The sequence below is a fragment of the Ostrea edulis genome, chromosome 7, assembly GCF_947568905.1.
Source record: "Ostrea edulis chromosome 7, xbOstEdul1.1, whole genome shotgun sequence".
Classification (NCBI taxonomy): Eukaryota; Metazoa; Mollusca; class Bivalvia; order Ostreida; family Ostreidae; genus Ostrea; species Ostrea edulis.
In genome coordinates this window covers 2,094,187-2,114,186 of record NC_079170.1, presented here as the reverse complement: position 1 = coordinate 2,114,186, position 20,000 = coordinate 2,094,187, and the positions used below count along the sequence as shown (strand labels likewise).

General features: G+C 34.0%; 1 protein-coding gene across 1 annotated transcript in view; it reads left to right on the top strand.

Moving 5' to 3' along the window:
- The window catches only part of LOC125654496 (GRIP1-associated protein 1-like), a 56,008-nt gene that overhangs the window by 18,995 nt on the left and 17,013 nt on the right, over positions 1 to 20,000 (top strand). Inside the window, exons 15-22 of the mRNA XM_056142891.1 lie at positions 462 to 608; positions 1,427 to 1,540; positions 2,235 to 2,378; positions 15,810 to 15,884; positions 18,119 to 18,175; positions 18,282 to 18,381; positions 18,744 to 18,795; positions 19,077 to 19,143. Of these exons, the coding sequence (XP_055998866.1) occupies positions 462 to 608; positions 1,427 to 1,540; positions 2,235 to 2,378; positions 15,810 to 15,884; positions 18,119 to 18,175; positions 18,282 to 18,381; positions 18,744 to 18,795; positions 19,077 to 19,143 (756 nt within the window). The remainder of the gene's footprint in view (positions 1 to 461; positions 609 to 1,426; positions 1,541 to 2,234; positions 2,379 to 15,809; positions 15,885 to 18,118; positions 18,176 to 18,281; positions 18,382 to 18,743; positions 18,796 to 19,076; positions 19,144 to 20,000) is intronic.

Genomic DNA, 20,000 nt, shown 5'->3' with positions numbered 1-20,000 from the left:
AATCTTTACATTACACAAAAATCATCACAAAAATACTGCCATAAATATGTCCTCCAACTTTTTGTTGTGATTTTGACATGAAGTTTCTCTGGTTTACATAGAAGCAAAGGTTGAATTGTTTTCCTATGGAAGTAGATAAAATTTTTACAATTTTTTTTTACATAATTTTCACAAAATTCGATCAACACTCATACTTTTTTCGATACTAAGATTTATAGTTCTTGATTTTATATATATTCCAGTATCGTATCCATACTTCATATATAAGAAATATTACTCAATACTTGACAGCTAATGAGCCTATAAACTATGAAGAATTAAAATTCAGAAATTTTTCTTGGCAGTATATTATATACAATTCAATCTCTTTTTTTCGCTGAATTAACGATGAATGTTTATATAAACTGAATTTTCATATATCTATAAACTTATAAAAATCCTCTATGATGTTGGCTATTCAGGTAGCAGAGAAGCGAAAAACAATGTTGGATGAGCTAGCAAACACGTACCAGAGAGATAACGCAGGGTACCAGGAGAAGATGCGGGTATTACAGGAGGAGAATGAGGCCCACATGCAGGCTCTCAGAGAGGGGGCTGAAAACGAAAAGGTGAGGCCCACATGCAGGCCCTCAGAGAGGGGGCCGAAAATGAAAAGGTGAGGTCCACATACAGGCTCTCAGAGAGAAAGCTGAAAATGAAAAGGTGAGGCCCACATACAGGCCCTCAGAGAGGGTGCCGAAAATGAAAAGGTGAGGCCCACATACAGGCTCTCAGAGAGGGTGACGAAAACGAAAAGGTGAGGCCCACATACAGGCCCTCAGAGATTGGGCCAAAAACGAAAAGGTGAGGCCCACATACAGGCCCTCAGAGAAGGGGCCAAAAATGAAAAGGTGAGGCCCACATACAGGCCCTCAGAGAGGGGGCCGAAAACGAAAAGGTGAGGCCCACATATAGGCCCTCAGAGAGGGGGCCAAAAACGAAAAGGTGAGGTCCACATACAGGCCCTCAGAGAGGGGGCCGAAAACGAAAAGGTGAGGTCCACATAAGTCCCTCAGAGAGGGGGTGAGGCCCACATATAGGCCCTCAGAGATTGGGTCGAAAACGAAAAGGTCCTTTGGTGTATCATATCACTCTGGGTCAATTCTATAAATAGGTATCTGTACATTTTAGAATAGTGTGCCTTGTTTAAGGTCGTATTTCCAGTGAAATCTATAAATAGAAATTGATCAGTGTCAATGAGCCACAGGAACTGTTTATAGGATTCAGTTTTTTAAAAATTGATTTGAAATACAGAAATTCTATAAATACAGGAATTCTATAAGGAAATTTATTTTAATATGCACATCTTTCTTTCGCCAGGATTGCTCTTAAGTGAACATCATTAATATATGTATGATATAACATGTCAAAGATATTCATTTTGCAGTTAAGAGGTTCAGAACTTGATAAAATCAAGCGAGAACTTGAAGAAGTGAAGAAAGATAAGTTGTCTCTTGATGAGGCGAAATCTTGGTTGGAGCGTAGACTTGGGGAAACAGAGGTATGGATATTAGGGTTTATGTCGCTTTTTTCCCCCTCTAGTCACCATTGTCTTAGCAGTAGTTGTCCCACTTTTGTCTAGAAAATACAGATATGCTGATTACTGTATCTAAAACAACAGTCTGTCAGACAGTGATAGTTAAGGCTCCGTCATATGGTGGGTGCCCAATAGTAATCACTCTTTCTATCCATTGGTCCACCTTGCTGTCCGTCCATCTGTCCATCCGTCAGCACTTTCTATGACACATGATAACTTAAAATGGGCTTTAGCTGTAATTTTGTCACCAAAAATTGAATTCAATGGAATTTGCTCTATCTTAATATTTCAATAATAACACCAGTATTTTATTATTTCAAACACTCAGGCACATGAATATGTGATTTTGGTGATTGAATAATTTATTTTCTTGCAAGCCAATAATCCTTCCTTATACATTTCTCTACACTAAAAACGTTTATTTAACGCAGTACATATATTTCTATGCCATTGAGAGATTTTTAGAAGTAAAATGGTTGCCATCATTTTCACAGCTAATGCCCCTTTGAGTTCCCATGGAAATATGTCTGATTTACACAACATCCAGATTAAACCAGTTTAGCTCTACACACATGTATGTACATTGTAAGCATATGAAGTATAAGAATTCTAAAATTAATGTGGGTAGAGTATAAAAAGAATTTTTGTTTCTTTTAAGGAGTCCTTACAAAACCACATCTCAGAAACTGAAGAGAAGGCTGAACAACACAAGCGAGACCATGAGAGAATGGTGGAATCCCTGGAAGCTGAGCATGCTCAGAAAATCAGAGAAATGACGACTGAACATAAAGCCAAAATACAGGTATGTGTACGTAACAGTAAAGGTAATGGTAGGACGGTGTAGTCTTTCATGTGCATCTGCAGAAAAGCTGTAGGGGTTTAGCTCTATTTTTTTGTTCGCTTCAAGTGTTCCATTTTCTTGCTGGATTAAAATAATGACATTGGTGTTCTGAGTTGATGTGCAGGAGTCTAAAGTTTTATCAATTAAATCAAAATAAAAATCCGGAAAAAAATATCCAATCTGGGGAAAAAAAACCCCACTGTCTTCTAATAAAAAACGCCTCTAAAAAAAAGTCCACCGTCTTCTAATAAAAACAACTCTATTAGAAGTCGGGATACGGAATAGTTTCCTTTCATGTCTTCTGCTTTTGGAGTCATTGGGTGTGTTGAATTATTGCTATTAGAGTGAGTGTGTTGAATTATTGCTATTGAGTGAGTGTGTTGAATTATTGCTATTAGAGTGAGTGTGTTGAATTATTGCTATTGAGTGAGTGTGTTGAATTATTGCTATTAGAGTGAGTGTGTTGAATTATTGCTATTAGAGTGAGTGTGTTGAATTATTGCTATTGAGTGAGTGTGTTGAATTATTGCTATTAGAGTGAGTGTGTTGAATTATTGCTATTGAGTGAGTGTGTTGAATTATTGCTATTAGAGTGAGTGTGTTGAATTATTCCTATTGAGTGAGTGTGTTGAATTATTACTATCAGAGTGGGTGAGTTGAATTATTGCTATTGGAGTGAGTGAGTTGAATTATTGGTATTAGAGTGAGTGTGTTGAATTATTGCTATTGAGTGAGTGAGTTGAATTATTGCTGTTAGAGTGAGTGTGTTGAATTATTGCTGTTAGAGTGAGTGTGTTGAAGTATTGCTGTTAGAGTGAGTGTGTTGAATTATTGCTGTTAGAGTGAGTGTGTTGAATTATTGCTGTTAGAGTGAGTGTGTTGAATTATTGCTGTTAGAGTGAGTGTGTTGAATTATTGGTATTAGAGTGAGTGTGTTGAATTATTGCTATTGAGTGAGTGTGTTGAATTATTGCTGTTAGAGTGAGTGTGTTGAATTATTGCTGTTAGAGTGAGTTGAATTATTGCTGTTAGAGTGGGTGTGTTGAATTATTGCTATTAGAGTGAGTGTGTTGAATTATTGCTATTGGAGTGAGTGAGTTGAATTATTGCTATTAGAGTGGGTGTGTTGAATTATTGCTGTTAGAGTGGGTGTGTTGAATTATTGCTATTAGAGTGAGTGTGTTGAATTATTACTATTAGAGTGAGTGAGTTGAATTATTGCTATTAGAGTGGGTGTGTTGAATTATTGCTATTGAGTGAGTGAGGTGAATTATTGCTATTGAGTGAGTGAGTTGAATTATTGGTATTAGAGTGAGTTGAATTATTGCTATCAGAGTGGGTGAGTTGAATTATTGCTAATGGAGTGAGTAAGCTGAATTATTGCTATTAGAGTGAGTGTGTTGAATTATTGCTATTGAGTGAGTGAGGTGAATTATTGCTATTGAGTGAGTGAGTTGAATTATTGGTATTAGAGTGAGTGAGTTGAATTATTGGTATTAGAGTGAGTGTGTTGAATTATTGCTATTGAGTGAGTGTGTTGAATTATTGCTATTAGAGTGAGTTGAATTATTGCTATTGTGTGGGTGTGTTGAATTATTGCTATTGTGTGGGTGTGTTGAATTATTGCTATCAGAGTGGGTGTGTTGAATTATTGGTATTAGAGTGGGTGTGTTGAATTATTGGTATTAGAGTGAGTGTGTTGAATTATTGCTATCAGAGTGGGTGAGTTGAATTATTGCTATTAGAGTGAGTGTGTTGAATTATTGCTATCAGAGTGGGTGAGTTGAATTATTGCTATTGAGTGAGTATGTTGAATTATTGCTATTGAGTGTGTGTGTTGAATTATTGCTATTAGAGTGAGTGAGTTGAATTATTGCTGTTAGAGTGAGTTGAATTATTGCTATTAGAGTGAGTGTGTTGAATTATTGCTAATGGAGTGAGTAAGTTGAATTATTGCTATTAGAGTGAGTGTGTTGAATTATTGCTATTGAGTGAGTATGTTGAATTATTGCTATTAGAGTGTGTGTGTTGAATTATTGCTATTGGAGTGAGTTGAATTATTGCTATCAGAGTGGGTGAGTTGAATTATTGCTATTGAGTATGTTGAATTATTGCTATTAGAGTGTGTGTGTTGAATTATTGCTATTGGAGTGAGTTGAATTATTGCTATTGAGTGAGTATGTTGAATTATTGCTATTAGAGTGAGTGAGTTGAATTATTGCTGTTAGAGTGAGTTGAATTATTGCTATTAGAGTGAGTGAGTTGAATTGTTGCCATTAGAGTCGGTGTGTTGAATTATTGCTATTAGAGTGTGTTGAATTATTGCTGTTAGAGTGGGTGAGTTGAATTATTGCTATTAGAGTGAGTGTGTTGAATTATTGCTATTAGAGTAAGTGTGTTGAATTATTGCTATTGAGTGTTGAATTATTGCTATTAGAGTGAGTGTGTTGAATTATTGTTATTAGAGTGAGTGAGTTGAATTATTGCTATTGGAGTGAGTTGAATTATTGCTATTAGAGTGAGTGAGTTGAATTATTGCTATTAGAGTGAGTGTGTTGAATTATTGCTGTTAGAGTGAGTTGAATTATTGCTATTAGAGTGAGTGTGTTGAATTATTGCTATTAGAGTGTGTATGTTGAATTATTGCTGTTAGAGTGAGTTGAATTATTGCTATTAGAGTGAGTGTGTTGAATTATTGCTATTAGAGTGGGTATGTTGAATTATTGCTATTAGAGTGAGTGAGTTGAATTATTGCTATTAGATTGAGTGAGTTGAATTATTACTATTAGAGTGTGTATGTTGAATTATTGCTGTTAGAGTGTGTTGAATTATTGCTATTAGAGTGTGTGTGTTGAATTATTGCTATTAGAGTGAGTGAGTTGAATTATTGCTATTAGAGTGAGTGTGTTGAATTATTGCTGTTAGAGTGAGTGTGTAGAATTATTGCTATTGAGTGAGTGAGTTGAATTATTGCTATTAGAGTGAGTGAGTTGAATTATTGCTATTAGAGTGAGTGAGTTGAATTATTGCTATTAGAGTGGGTGTGTTGAATTATTGCTGTTAGAGTGAGTGTGTAGAATTATTGCTATTGGAGTGTGTTGAATTATTGCTATTAGAGTGAGTGTGTTGAATTATTGCTGTTAGAGTGAGTGTGTTGAATTATTGCTATTGAGTGAGTGAGTTGAATTATTGCTATTAGAGTGAATGTGTTGAATTATTGCTATTAGAGTGAGTGTGTTGAATTATTGCTATTAGAGTGAGTGTGTTGAAGTATTGCTATTGAGTGAGTGAGTTGAATTATTGCCATTGAGTGAGTGTGTTGAATTATTGCTGTTAGAGTGAGTGAGTTGAATTATTCCTATTAGAGTGAGTGAGTTGAATTATTGCTATTAGAGTGAGTGAGTTGAATTATTGCTATTAGAGTGAGTGAGTTGAATTATTGCTATTAGAGTGAGTGAGTTGAATTATTACTATTAGAGTGTGTGTGTTGAATTATTGCTATTAGAGTAAGTGTGTTGAATTATTGCTATTAGAGTGAGTGTGTTGAATTATTGGTATTAGAGTGGGTGGGTTGAATTATTGCTATTGGAGTGGGTGAGTTGAATTATTGCTATTAGAGTGTGTATGTTGAATTATTGCTATTAGAGTGAGTTGAATTATTGCTATTAGAGTGGGTGAGTAGAATTATTGCTATTAGAGTGTGTATGTTGAATTATTGCTGTTAGAGTGTGTTGAATTATTGCTATTAGAGGGAGAGTTGAATTATTGCTATTAGAGTGTGTATGTTGAATTATTGCTATCAGAGTGGGTGAGTTGAATTATTGCTATCAGAGTGGGTGTGTTGAATTATTGCTATTAGAGTGAGTGTGTTGAATTATTGCTATCAGAGTGGGTGAGTTGAATTATTGCTATCAGAGTGGGTGAGTAGAATTATTGCTATTAGAGTGGATGAGTTGAATTATTGCTATTAGAGAGTGTGTTGAATTGTTGCCATTAGAGTGAGTGAGTTGAATTGTTGCCATTAGAGTGGGTGAGTTGAATTATTGCTATTAGAGTGTGTGTGTTGAATTATTGCTATCAGAGTGGGTGAGTTGAATTATTGCTATAAGAGTGGGTGAGTTGAATTATTGCTATTGGAGTGAGTGAGTTGGATTATTGCTATTAGAGTGTGTGTGTTGAATTATTGCTATTGAGTGTGTGTGTTGAATTATTGCTATTAGAGTGAGTGAGTTGAATTATTGCTGTTAGAGTGAGTTGAATTATTGCTATCAGAGTGGGTGAGTTGAATTATTGCTAATGGAGTGAGTAAGTTGAATTATTGCTATTAGAGTGAGTGTGTTGAATTATTGCTATTGAGTGAGTGAGGTGAATTATTGCTATTGAGTGAGTGAGTTGAATTATTGGTATTAGAGTGAGTGAGTTGAATTATTGGTATTAGAGTGAGTGTGTTGAATTATTGCTATTGAGTGAGTGTGTTGAATTATTGGTATTAGAGTGAGTTGAATTATTGCTATTATGTGGGTGTGTTGAATTATTGCTATTGTGTGGGTGTGTTGAATTATTGCTATCAGAGTGGGTGTGTTGAATTATTGCTATTAGAGTGGGTGTGTTGAATTATTGGTATTAGAGTGAGTGTGTTGAATTATTGCTATCAGAGTGGGTGAGTTGAATTATTGCTATTAGAGTGAGTGTGTTGAATTATTGCTATCAGAGTGGGTGAGTTGAATTATTGCTATTGAGTGAGTATGTTTAATTATTGCTATTGAGTGTGTGTGTTGAATTATTGCTATTAGAGTGAGTGAGTTGAATTATTGCTGTTAGAGTGAGTTGAATTATTGCTATCAGAGTGGGTGAGTTGAATTATTGCTAATGGAGTAAGTTGAATTATTGCTATTAGAGTGAGTGTGTTGAATTATTGCTATTGAGTGAGTATGTTGAATTATTGCTATTAGAGTGTGTGTGTTGAATTATTGCTATTGGAGTGAGTTGAATTATTGCTATCAGAGTGGGTGAGTTGAATTATTGCTATTGAGTGAGTATGTTGAATTATTGCTATTAGAGTGTGTGTGTTGAATTATTGCTATTAGAGTGAGTTGAATTATTGCTATCAGAGTGGGTGAGTTGAATTATTGCTATTGAGTGAGTATGTTGAATTATTGCTATTAGAGTGTGTGTGTTGAATTATTGCTATTGGAGTGAGTTGAATTATTGCTATTGAGTGAGTATGTTGAATTATTGCTATTAGAGTGAGTGAGTTGAATTATTGCTGTTAGAGTGAGTTGAATTATTGCTATTAGAGTGAGTGAGTTGAATTGTTGCCATTAGAGTGGGTGTGTTGAATTATTGCTATTAGAGTGTGTTGAATTATTGCTGTTAGAGTGGGTGAGTTGAATTATTGCTATTAGAGTGAGTGTGTTGAATTATTGCTATTAGAGTAAGTGTGTTGAATTATTGCTATTGAGTGTTGAATTATTGCTATTAGAGTGAGTGTGTTGAATTATTGTTATTAGAGTGAGTGAGTTGAATTATTGCTATTGGAGTGAGTTGAATTATTGCTATTGATTGAGTGAGTTGAATTATTGCTATTAGAGTGAGTGAGTTGAATTATTGCTATTAGAGTGTGTATGTTGAATTATTGCTGTTAGAGTGTGTTGAATTATTGCTATTAGAGTGTGTGTGTTGAATTATTGCTATTAGAGTGAGTGAGTTGAATTATTGCTATTAGAGTGAGTGTGTTGAATTATTGCTGTTAGAGTGAGTATGTAGAATTATTGCTATTGAGTGAGTGAGTTGAATTATTGCTATTAGAGTGAGTAAGTTGAATTATTGCTATTAGAGTGGGTGTGTTGAATTATTGCTGTTAGAGTGAGTGTGTAGAATTATTGCTATTGAAGTGTGTTGAATTATTGCTATTAGAGTGAGTGTGTTGAATTATTGCTGTTAGAGTGAGTGTGTTGAATTATTGCTATTGAGTGAGTGAGTTGAATTATTGCTATTAGAGTGTGTGAGTTGAATTATTGCTATTAGAGTGAGTGAGTTGAATTATTGCTATTAGAGTGAGTGAGTTGAATTATTACTATTAGAGTGTGTGTGTTGAATTATTGCTATTAAAGTAAGTGTGTTGAATTATTGCTATTAGAGTGAGTGTGTTGAATTATTGGTATTAGAGTGGGTGGGTTGAATTATTGCTATTGGAGTGGGTGAGTTGAATTATTGCTATTAGAGTGTGTATGTTGAATTATTGCTATTAGAGTGAGTTGAATTATTGCTATTAGAGTGGGTGATTAGAATTATTGCTATTAGAGTGTGTATGTTGAATTATTGCTGTTAGAGTGTGTTGAATTATTGCTATTAGAGGGAGAGTTGAATTATTGCTATTAGAGTGTGTATGTTGAATTATTGCTATTAGAGTAAGTGTGTTGAATTATTGCTATTAGATTGAGTGAGTTGAATTATTGCTATTAGATTGAGTGAGTTGAATTATTACTATTAGAGTGTGTGTGTTGAATTATTGCTATTAGAGTAAGTGTGTTGAATTATTGCTATTAGAGTGAGTGTGTTGAATTATTGGTATTAGAGTGGGTGGGTTGAATTATTGCTATTGGAGTGGGTGAGTTGAATTATTGCTATTAGAGTGTGTGTGTTGAATTATTGCTATTAGAGTAAGTGTGTTGAATTATTGCTATTAGAGTGATTGTGTTGAATTATTGGTATTAGAGTGTGTGTGTTGAATTATTGCTATTAGAGTGTGTGTGTTGAATTATTGCTATTAGAGTGTGTGTGTTGAATTATTGCTATTAGAGTGAGTGTGTTGAATTATTGGTATTAGAGTGGGTGGGTTGAATTATTGCTATTAGAGTGAGTGTGTAGAATTATTGCTATTAGAGTGAGTGTGCAGAATTATTGCTATTAGAGTGAGTGTGTTGAATTATTGGTATTAGAGTGAGTGTGTAGAATTATTGCTGTTAGAGTGAGTTGAATTATTACTATTAGAGTGGGTGTGTTGAATTATTGGTTTTAGAGTGAGTGTGTTGAATTATTGCTATCAGAGTGGGTGAGTTGAATTATTGCTATTAGAGTGAGTGTGTTGAATTATTGCTATTAGAGTGAGTGTGTTGAATTATTGCTATTAGAGTGAGTGTGTTGAATTATTGCTATTAGAGTGAGTGTGTTGAATTATTGCTATTAGAGTGTGTGTGTTGAATTATTGCTATTAGAGTGAGTGTGTTGAATTATTGCTATTGAGTGAGTGTGTTGAATTATTGCTATTAGAGTGAGTATGTTGAATTATTGCTATTGAGTGAGTGTGTAGAATTATTGCTATTAGAGTGTGTGTGTTGAATTATTGCTATTAGAGTGAGTTGAATTATTGGTATTAGAGTGAGAGTTGAATTATTGGTATTAGAGTGTGTATGTTGAATTATTGCTATTAGAGGGAGAGTTGAATTATTGGTATTAGAGTGTGTGTGTTGAATTATTGCTATTAGAGTAAGTGTGTTGAATTATTGCTATTAGAGTGAGAGTTGAATTATTGGTATTAGAGTGTGTATGTTGAATTATTGCTATTAGAGTGAGAGTTGAATTATTGGTATTAGAGTGTGTATGTTGAATTATTGCTATTAGAGGGAGAGTTGAATTATTGGTATTAGAGTGAGTGAGTTGAATTATTGCTGTTAGAGTGGGTGTGTTGAATTATTGCTATTAGAGTGTGTATGTTGAATTATTGGTATTAGAGTGAGTGAGTTGAATTATTGCTATTAGAGTGTGTGTGTTGAATTATTGCTGTTAGATTGAGTGAGTTGAATTATTACTATTAGAGTGTGTATGTTGAATTATTGCTGTTAGAGTGTGTTGAATTATTGCTATTAGAGTGAGTGTGTTGAATTATTGCTATTAGAGTGTGTATGTTGAATTATTGCTGTTAGATTGAGTGAGTTGAATTATTACTATTAGAGTGTGTATGTTGAATTATTGCTGTTAGAGTGTGTTGAATTATTGCTATTAGAGTGTGTGTGTTGAATTATTGCTATTAGAGTAAGTGTGTTGAATTATTGCTATTAGAGTGAGTGAGTTGAATTATTGCTATTAGAGTGAGTGAGTTGAATTATTGCTATTAGAGTGAGAGTTGAATTATTACTATTAGAGTGAGTGTGTTGAATTATTGCTATTAGAGTGAGTGTGTTGAATTATTGCTATTAGAGTGAGTGTGTAGAATTATTGCTATTAGAGTAAGTGAGTTGAATTATTACTATTAGAGTGTGTATGTTGAATTATTGCTATTAGAGGGAGAGTTGAATTATTGGTATTAGAGTGTGTGTGTTGAATTATTGCTATTAGAGTAAGTGTGTTGAATTATTGCTATTAGAGTGAGAGTTGAATTATTGGTATTAGAGTGTGTATGTTGAATTATTGCTATTAGAGGGAGAGTTGAATTATTGGTATTAGAGTGTGTATGTTGAATTATTGCTATTAGAGTGAGAGTTGAATTATTGGTATTAGAGTGTGTGTGTTGAATTATTGCTATCAATAGTGGGTGAGTTGAATTATTGCTATTGGAGTGAGTGTGTTGAATTATTGCTATTAGAGTAAGTGTGTTGAATTATTGCTATTGAGTGTTGAATTATTGCTATTAGAGTGAGTGTGTTGAATTATTGTTATTAGAGTGAGTGAGTTGAATTATTGCTATTGGAGTGAGTTGAATTATTGCTATTGATTGAGTGAGTTGAATTATTGCTATTAGAGTGAGTGAGTTGAATTATTGCTATTAGAATGTGTATGTTGAATTATTGCTGTTAGAGTGTGTTGAATTATTGCTATTAGAGTGTGTGTGTTGAATTATTGCTATTAGAGTGAGTGAGTTGAATTATTGCTATTAGAGTGAGTGTGTTGAATTATTGCTGTTAGAGTGAGTATGTAGAATTATTGCTATTGAGTGAGTGAGTTGAATTATTGCTATTAGAGTGAGTAAGTTGAATTATTGCTATTAGAGTGGGTGTGTTGAATTATTGCTGTTAGAGTGAGTGTGTAGAATTATTGCTATTGAAGTGTGTTGAATTATTGCTATTAGAGTGAGTGTGTTGAATTATTGCTGTTAGAGTGAGTGTGTTGAATTATTGCTATTGAGTGAGTGAGTTGAATTATTGCTATTAGAATGTGTGAGTTGAATTATTGCTATTAGAGTGAGTGAGTTGAATTATTGCTATTAGAGTGAGTGAGTTGAATTATTACTATTAGAGTGTGTGTGTTGAATTATTGCTATTAAAGTAAGTGTGTTGAATTATTGCTATTAGAGTGAGTGTGTTGAATTATTGGTATTAGAGTGGGTGGGTTGAATTATTGCTATTGGAGTGGGTGAGTTGAATTATTGCTATTAGAGTGTGTATGTTGAATTATTGCTATTAGAGTGAGTTGAATTATTGCTATTAGAGTGGGTGAGTAGAATTATTGCTATTAGAGTGTGTATGTTGAATTATTGCTGTTAGAGTGTGTTGAATTATTGCTATTAGAGGGAGAGTTGAATTATTGCTATTAGAGTGTGTATGTTGAATTATTGCTATTAGAGTAAGTGTGTTGAATTATTGCTATTAGATTGAGTGAGTTGAATTATTGCTATTAGATTGAGTGAGTTGAATTATTACTATTAGAGTGTGTGTGTTGAATTATTGCTATTAGAGTAAGTGTGTTGAATTATTGCTATTAGAGTGAGTGTGTTGAATTATTGGTATTAGAGTGGGTGGGTTGAATTATTGCTATTGGAGTGGGTGAGTTGAATTATTGCTATTAGAGTGTGTTGAATTATTGCTATTAGAGTGTGTGTGTTGAATTATTGCTATTAGAGTAAGTGTGTTGAATTATTGCTATTAGAGTGATTGTGTTGAATTATTGGTATTAGAGTGTGTGTGTGTTGAATTATTGCTATTAGAGTGTGTGTGTTGAATTATTGCTATTAGAGTGTGTGTGTTGAATTATTGCTATTAGAGTGAGTGTGTTGAATTATTGGTATTAGAGTGGGTGGGTTGAATTATTGCTATTAGAGTGAGTGTGTAGAATTATTGCTATTAGAGTGAGTGTGCAGAATTATTGCTATTAGAGTGAGTGTGTTGAATTATTGGTATTAGAGTGAGTGTGTAGAATTATTGCTGTTAGAGTGAGTTGAATTATTACTATTAGAGTGGGTGTGTTGAATTATTGGTTTTAGAGTGAGTGTGTTGAATTATTGCTATCAGAGTGGGTGAGTTGAATTATTGCTATTAGAGTGAGTGTGTTGAATTATTGCTATTAGAGTGAGTGTGTTGAATTATTGCTATTAGAGTGAGTGTGTTGAATTATTGCTATTAGAGTGAGTGTGTTGAATTATTGCTATTAGAGTGTGTGTGTTGAATTATTGCTATTAGAGTGAGTGTGTTGAATTATTGCTATTGAGTGAGTGTGTTGAATTATTGCTATTAGAGTGAGTATGATGAATTATTGCTATTGAGTGAGTGTGTAGAATTATTGCTATTAGAGTGTGTGTGTTGAATTATTGCTATTAGAGTGAGTTGAATTATTGGTATTAGAGTGAGAGTTGAATTATTGGTATTAGAGTGTGTATGTTGAATTATTGCTATTAGAGGGAGAGTTGAATTATTGGTATTAGAGTGTGTGTGTTGAATTATTGCTATTAGAGTAAGTGTGTTGAATTATTGCTATTAGAGTGAGAGTTGAATTATTGGTATTAGAGTGTGTATGTTGAATTATTGCTATTAGAGTGAGAGTTGAATTATTGGTATTAGAGTGTGTATGTTGAATTATTGCTATTAGAGGGAGAGTTGAATTATTGGTATTAGAGTGAGTGAGTTGAATTATTGCTGTTAGAGTGGGTGTGTTGAATTATTGCTATTAGAGTGTGTATGTTGAATTATTGGTATTAGAGTGAGTGAGTTGAATTATTGCTATTAGAGTGTGTGTGTTGAATTATTGCTGTTAGATTGAGTGAGTTGAATTATTACTATTAGAGTGTGTATGTTGAATTATTGCTGTTAGAGTGTGTTGAATTATTGCTATTAGAGTGAGTGTGTTGAATTATTGCTATTAAAGTGTGTATGTTGAATTATTGCTGTTAGATTGAGTGAGTTGAATTATTACTATTAGAGTGTGTATGTTGAATTATTGCTGTTAGAGTGTGTTGAATTATTGCTATTAGAGTGTGTGTGTTGAATTATTGCTATTAGAGTAAGTGTGTTGAATTATTGCTATTAGAGTGAGTGAGTTGAATTATTGCTATTAGAGTGAGTGAGTTGAATTATTGCTATTAGAGTGAGAGTTGAATTATTGCTATTAGAGTGAGTGTGTTGAATTATTGCTATTAGAGTGAGTGTGTTGAATTATTGCTATTAGAGTGAGTGTGTAGAATTATTGCTATTAGAGTGAGTGAGTTGAATTATTACTATTAGAGTGTGTATGTTGAATTATTGCTATTAGAGGGAGAGTTGAATTATTGCTATTAGAGTGAGTGAGTTGAATTATTGCTATTAGAGTGTGTGTGTTGAATTATTGCTGTTAGATTGAGAGTTGAATTATTGGTATTAGAGTGTGTATGTTGAATTATTGCTATTAGAGGGAGAGTTGAATTATTGGTATTAGAGTGTGTATGTTGAATTATTGGTATTGGAGTGAGAGTTGAATTATTGGTATTAGAGTGTGTGTGTTGAATTATTGCTATCAATAGTGGGTGAGTTGAATTATTGCTATTGGAGTGAGTGAGTTGAATTATTGGTATTAGAGTGAGTATGTTGAATTATTGCTATTAGAGAGAGAGTGTGTTGAATTATTGCTATTAGAGTGAGTGTGTTGAATTGTTGCTATTGAGTGTGTGTGTTAAATTATTGCTATTAGAGTGTGTATGTTGAATTATTGCTATTAGAGTGAGTGTGTTGAATTATTGCTATTGAGTGTGTGAGTTGAATTATTCCTATTGAGTGTGTGTGTTAAATTATTGCTATTAGAGTGTGTATGTTGAATTATTGCTATTAGAGTGAGTGTGTTGAATTATTGCTATTGAGTGTGTGAGTTGAATTATTGGTATTAGAGTGAGTGAGTTGAAGTATTGCTATTGAGTGTGTGAGTTGAATTATTGGTATTAGAGTGAGTGAGTTGAAGTATTTCTATTGAGTGTGTGAGTTGAATTATTGCTATTAGAGTGAGTGTGTTGAATTATTGCTATTGAGTGAGTGAGTTGAATTATTGCTATTAGAGTGAGTGAGTTGAATTATTGCTATTAGAGTGAGTAAGTTGAATTATTGCTATTAGATTGGGTGTGTTGAATTATTGCTATTAGAGTGAGTGTGTTGAATTATTGCTATTAGAGTGAGTGTGTTGAATTATTGCTGTTAGAGTGGGTGAGTTGAATTATTGCTGTTAGAGTGAGTGTGTTGAATTATTGCTGTTAGAGTGGGTGAATTGAATTATTGCTGTTAGAGTGAGTGAGTTGAATTATTGTTATTGGAGTGGGTGTGTTGAATTATTGGTATTGGAGTGAGTGTGTTGAATTATTGCTATTGGAGTGGGTGGGTGGAATTATTGCTATTAGTGTTGGTTGTATACTGTGAGTGATTCTCTCTTTTTCTTCCTATGTCTGAATTATTTACAGGTCATTTCCAGAGAGACACATTATTATTGCTATATGAGGGTTCTCTAGGGTACAGTACAGGTTAACTTTGAGGATGTTTTACTGCTTACAGATTAAGCTTGAGATTCTGAGGCAGAATTTTTAGAAGATTTTTTTTATATCCATATTTGATTGAGAAATGTGTCATTTTTGATAATACTCTTTGATGTGGGGCAAAAATGTGAAGATAAGGAAAAATTGCTTTGCACTTAATGGTGGATCTATTGATCACATTGATTAGATGTATTCAAAGTAATAGCCAGAAAACATTTTTTTTTACCTGACAGCCATCTGTCTTCATTGGTAAATTGATTGCAGTTTGTAGATGATCCCTATTGGTTTTTAGGTTAAATATCTCTGGGTTTATGATACCTTTTAGCTAAAAGATATAATTAGATATATATAAAGCACCATCAGAACAAGCAGTGGGCTGTTGACGATTAATAAACATGAGTATGAAATTCATCAGGACATCTCTCGGTGAAATATTGCCTACAAATGCATTTCCTTTCTACTATCATTTAAATGTAATTAACGTGAAATTTGGATACCCATTTGCTGGTGATTAATTCCATTTGAATAATTAACATGTCATATATATATCTGCACTATATTGGGTATTGCTTTTTGGAAAATTTCCCCTATGGGGACCTGTACCAATACATCCATGTCTGTTGCTGTATATAACAATGACTGGGATGATCTAGGGGAGACTTTACGTATATTTCTGTTTTCATTATTGACAGGAATGCTGTGATAAAGAAGAATCTCTTAGACAGGAACTGACAAGTAGTCAAGGGGAAGTCTCAAAATTAAAACAGGTAAACTCCAACACCAGGGGAAGTCTCAAAATTAAAACAGGTATTACAATACAATCCACTTCAACACCAGGGGAAGTCTCAAAATTAAAACAGGTACTACAAAATAATCAACTCAAACATCGAGAAAGTCTGAAAACGAAAATGGTATTGCCAATATAAGGCCTGGAGGTTATAAAACCTTTACCGTACTCAAACTCAGCTATTTTTATTTTGAGTACAACTCTGAGCAAACTCCAGAGTATACTCAAAAAATCTTGAGCATGTACCCCATTTGAGAATGAGAATAATTTTATAAAAGTTTTATAATCTTCACTTTTGAATTGAGTACGATTTAGAGCTTGGAGTTCGGGTTTGAATATGAAAATGTTCTCAAAAAAAGTTTTATAACCTCTGGGCCAGGGGAAGTCTCAAAGTTAAAACAGGTATTACCATACAATCAACTCCAACACCACGGGATGTGTGACACTTAAAACAATCAACAAGGTGATGATTTTATGAGATTTGATGGACATTGGTGATGTGAAATATATATTATGGTATTCTATAAATACCTTCATGATAGGCAGGCTAGCCCTTTAATATGGACATATTCCTTTTAAGGGAATTTCAATGACATAAATTAGAGAAACAAATACCATTGGAGACTTCTCAAGACATACTGGTCATGTTCTAAACTGCCAGGATTGTCGGTGACCAGGTAGATGAAGCCTAGCTGTAATTGTTAATTAGATTTTATGACTCACAGATCCATTACATTAAAATATAGTATTATTTAAATAGAAAAATATTAATTTAACATATATGTCTACATTTATTGAAAAAGAAGTTAATTTTCTTAGGATTTGTTTGCTTCATATGATATACCGGGTATTGAATGTGTAAGATCACATGGTTCTACAACTTTATTCCATCAGAGAAGAGAATAAGCATGGTTTTATTTATAATCTTGATAAGAAAGGCTCAGTTATTGCTGAATTATGCTGCACCTTCCCAAGTAGGAAAACTGATGGCTGTAAACTACCACAGGCACCTGAAGTATGGATATTACTCCCCCCCCCCTTCCCCCCTTTTTTTTTGGATAAATTTTTTTTGGTGGCAATAATTTCTCTGAAATGTGTGAATTCCCAGTCTATCTCATCCCTCTTTCAATTCATGTAATCGTTTCAAGCTTTTTGTAAGCTTTAGAGATTGGCCTTCTACCAGTATAATAAAAAAAGTGTATTTTATTATGGGTAGTAATATCCATACTTCAGGTGCCTGTGTGAACTACGAGCAGGTCACTGTGTGGTTAGATCAATGGGGACCGAGTTCAATCCGTGGGACTCAATTTTCGTGGATTGCTGAGATTTTACGGTTTTGTTGGGATGTAATTTCATGGACATGTTTTTTGTGTATTGAGACATCATATATTAAATTTTGTATTTCGTTGCGGTTTGAAATTTGGGGTCGGGGGTGGGTGGGTGGGGTTACCCATTAAAATCCACAGAAATTAAATCCACATGAAATTGAATGATTCCACAGTATGTTGAAGGCATCAGATGTTTAGAATATTTGTATTGTTTACATACAGTAAAACTACTTTAAAACTTATAATGAATTCATGCTTTATTCAGCGAAGAGTTTTTCATTCCATGTAATTTTAAAACATATGATCCTCTTGGATATAACAAATTACGTTTATAGCGGGTCAAATTTGTTCATCCCCAGTACTTCGTTATAATCATGTTTTTACTGTATTTGCATTTCCCATGTTTTTGCCTCCGTTGTCGTTACAAATTGTAATCCTGATAGTCATGAACATACTGCAGCTGTAAGCAATGTGCGTATAGATACAGAACTACCTGATAGATAGATATAATATGACTATTTTCAATGGTAGGGAATTCTGACAGAAATGAAAATAAAATGTAAATATAAGAAATAAATTTTGAGTTTGAAAATACATGAAGGTATGAATAGCAACACTTCACACCACCATATTTTTCACGAGGCGCTGATGCGCTTCACGAAGCAATAATAACATGCTAGGTGAAGCACCGCAGTTCATACCCTCGTGTATATTCAAAAATGAAATCTATATCTTATATGTACTATTGAAGATTGAAAAAAATGTTCATTGTACTTGTATGTGTACTTTATGTACTTTGCGGAATGTGTAGTTTTCTATTTTGAGATAATGGAAATATCTGGAGGAACTTTTGATAAGACATTGCTGTTTTAAATTCTTTTTGCAGGAGATTAAAGATGGTACGGAGGATAAAAAACTACACGAGAAGAAAGGAAAGACGATGGTTTGTTAGCATTATGTGTTTTCTTACTATTTCTCATTGTCTGAAGATTAGAGACAAACCTGCTTACAATGTCACAGTTTGTAACTGTGGCGATTTATATCCCCAGCTAAAAGATCTGAAGCGTCAGTTGGTGGCTGAGAGAAGGAGAGCGGAGAAATTGCAGGACAAGTTACAGGAAGTGCTATCAGATAGCCGTGGTAACAAAAGTATGTATCAGATTGCCATGGTAACCAAAGTATGTATCAGATTGCCATGGCAGCAAAAGTATGTTCATATTGCCATGGTAACAAAAGTATGTATCAGATTGCCATGGCAACAAAAGTAGGTATCGCATTGCTATGGTAACAAAAGTAGGTATCAGATTGCCATGGTAACAGAAGTATTATCAGATAACCATGGTAACAAACCTACCGTTTAGTTTATAACATTTAGTATGACATGATGAAAATAGCCTGTAGGTGAGGGTAACAACCTGGGAAGACCATTGTTGACCGAGGCTAAGCATTAATAAATACGGAGGTGGACACTCTTTAAATGACCTGCTTGTACTGTATGCCGTGTTTTGTAGGTGTGGAGGAATTACTGACCACTAATGATGGCAATGACTCACTGGACAGAAGGTCAGTACACACAACTCTAGTGATAAATCTGGTCTTCAGTGTTGGGTCTTAATATGCTGTTTCATTGACAGGTGGCTTACCATTGATCAGGATACATGTAAAACAAATCAAGAAAGCAGGCTTATATATCAAATTCTCTTCTCAATTGTCTAGTACATTGCAGTGCCCACGGTGCACATTGTATTCTACAACATACAGTTAGTTTTCTGACTTTGAAATGATTGAGATAGTTTTCTGACCTTGAAATGATTGAGATTGACCTTTGACCTGTTATTCTACAGCTCGCTGTCCTCGTGGAGTGCCGGGAACAGTCTAATCCGGGACTCCAGCATACTCAGCTCCCCACAGGTAGGCTGATTCTCAATCTCAATCTCAAGTCGTTCATTTGATAAAGTAAACACTGAGATAGGGATAGCTGAAAATTATTTGTAAAGTTTGAAATTGTCATTGTTTTATTAGGGATTTTGTATACAAGGATGAACCCCCCCCCCCCCCCCCCCCCCCCATTAGGCCTATATTTTTCACCCATTTCTTCTTTATCCTAAGGGGCAAATTTAAAATGTTAAAGTGAAATATGAATACAATTGCAAGAAACAACTTTCGGGGAAATTTAAGTCTGAGCAAACTCCTCATCCATCACCTATGCAGTTAAAAATTATTCTGTACGTATTATATTTGACTGTTTTTGTTGTATTTTTTTGATTTGTTCATATTTTGAAAATGTTATTTCAAGGGAACAAACTTTATAAAAACTATTTCTACATGTACAAAATGAGCATTATTGTCCTTCAGAATAATACAGTCAATTTCATTGGTGGAGGCCTGGTCATGTGGAGGGAGACAATTTGTGATGTCTCCCTCACGAGCAGGGTGACAACTGTGTTGTCTCCCTTTAGGAGACAACTTCTAATGGCATGAGAAAGCTCTAATAAAAATGATATTGAAAATATGCGGGATCGTTAATCGTAAACTTCAGCGTCAACATTAACGGTCACAAAATATTCCCGTTCTAATGCAATTTTGCATTTCACTTGATGTTTACATTTCTGTCTTGAAATATGTTACGAAATGTTTACGTTTGAGGTTATGTTTTGCGTCATTCTACTGTGATGTCACAATTGAAAGATTTCTCTCGTTTGACTTTCTCAAACCTCAGTGTTTTGCTTGGATATATATATATATATATATATCTAAATAGATGTAAG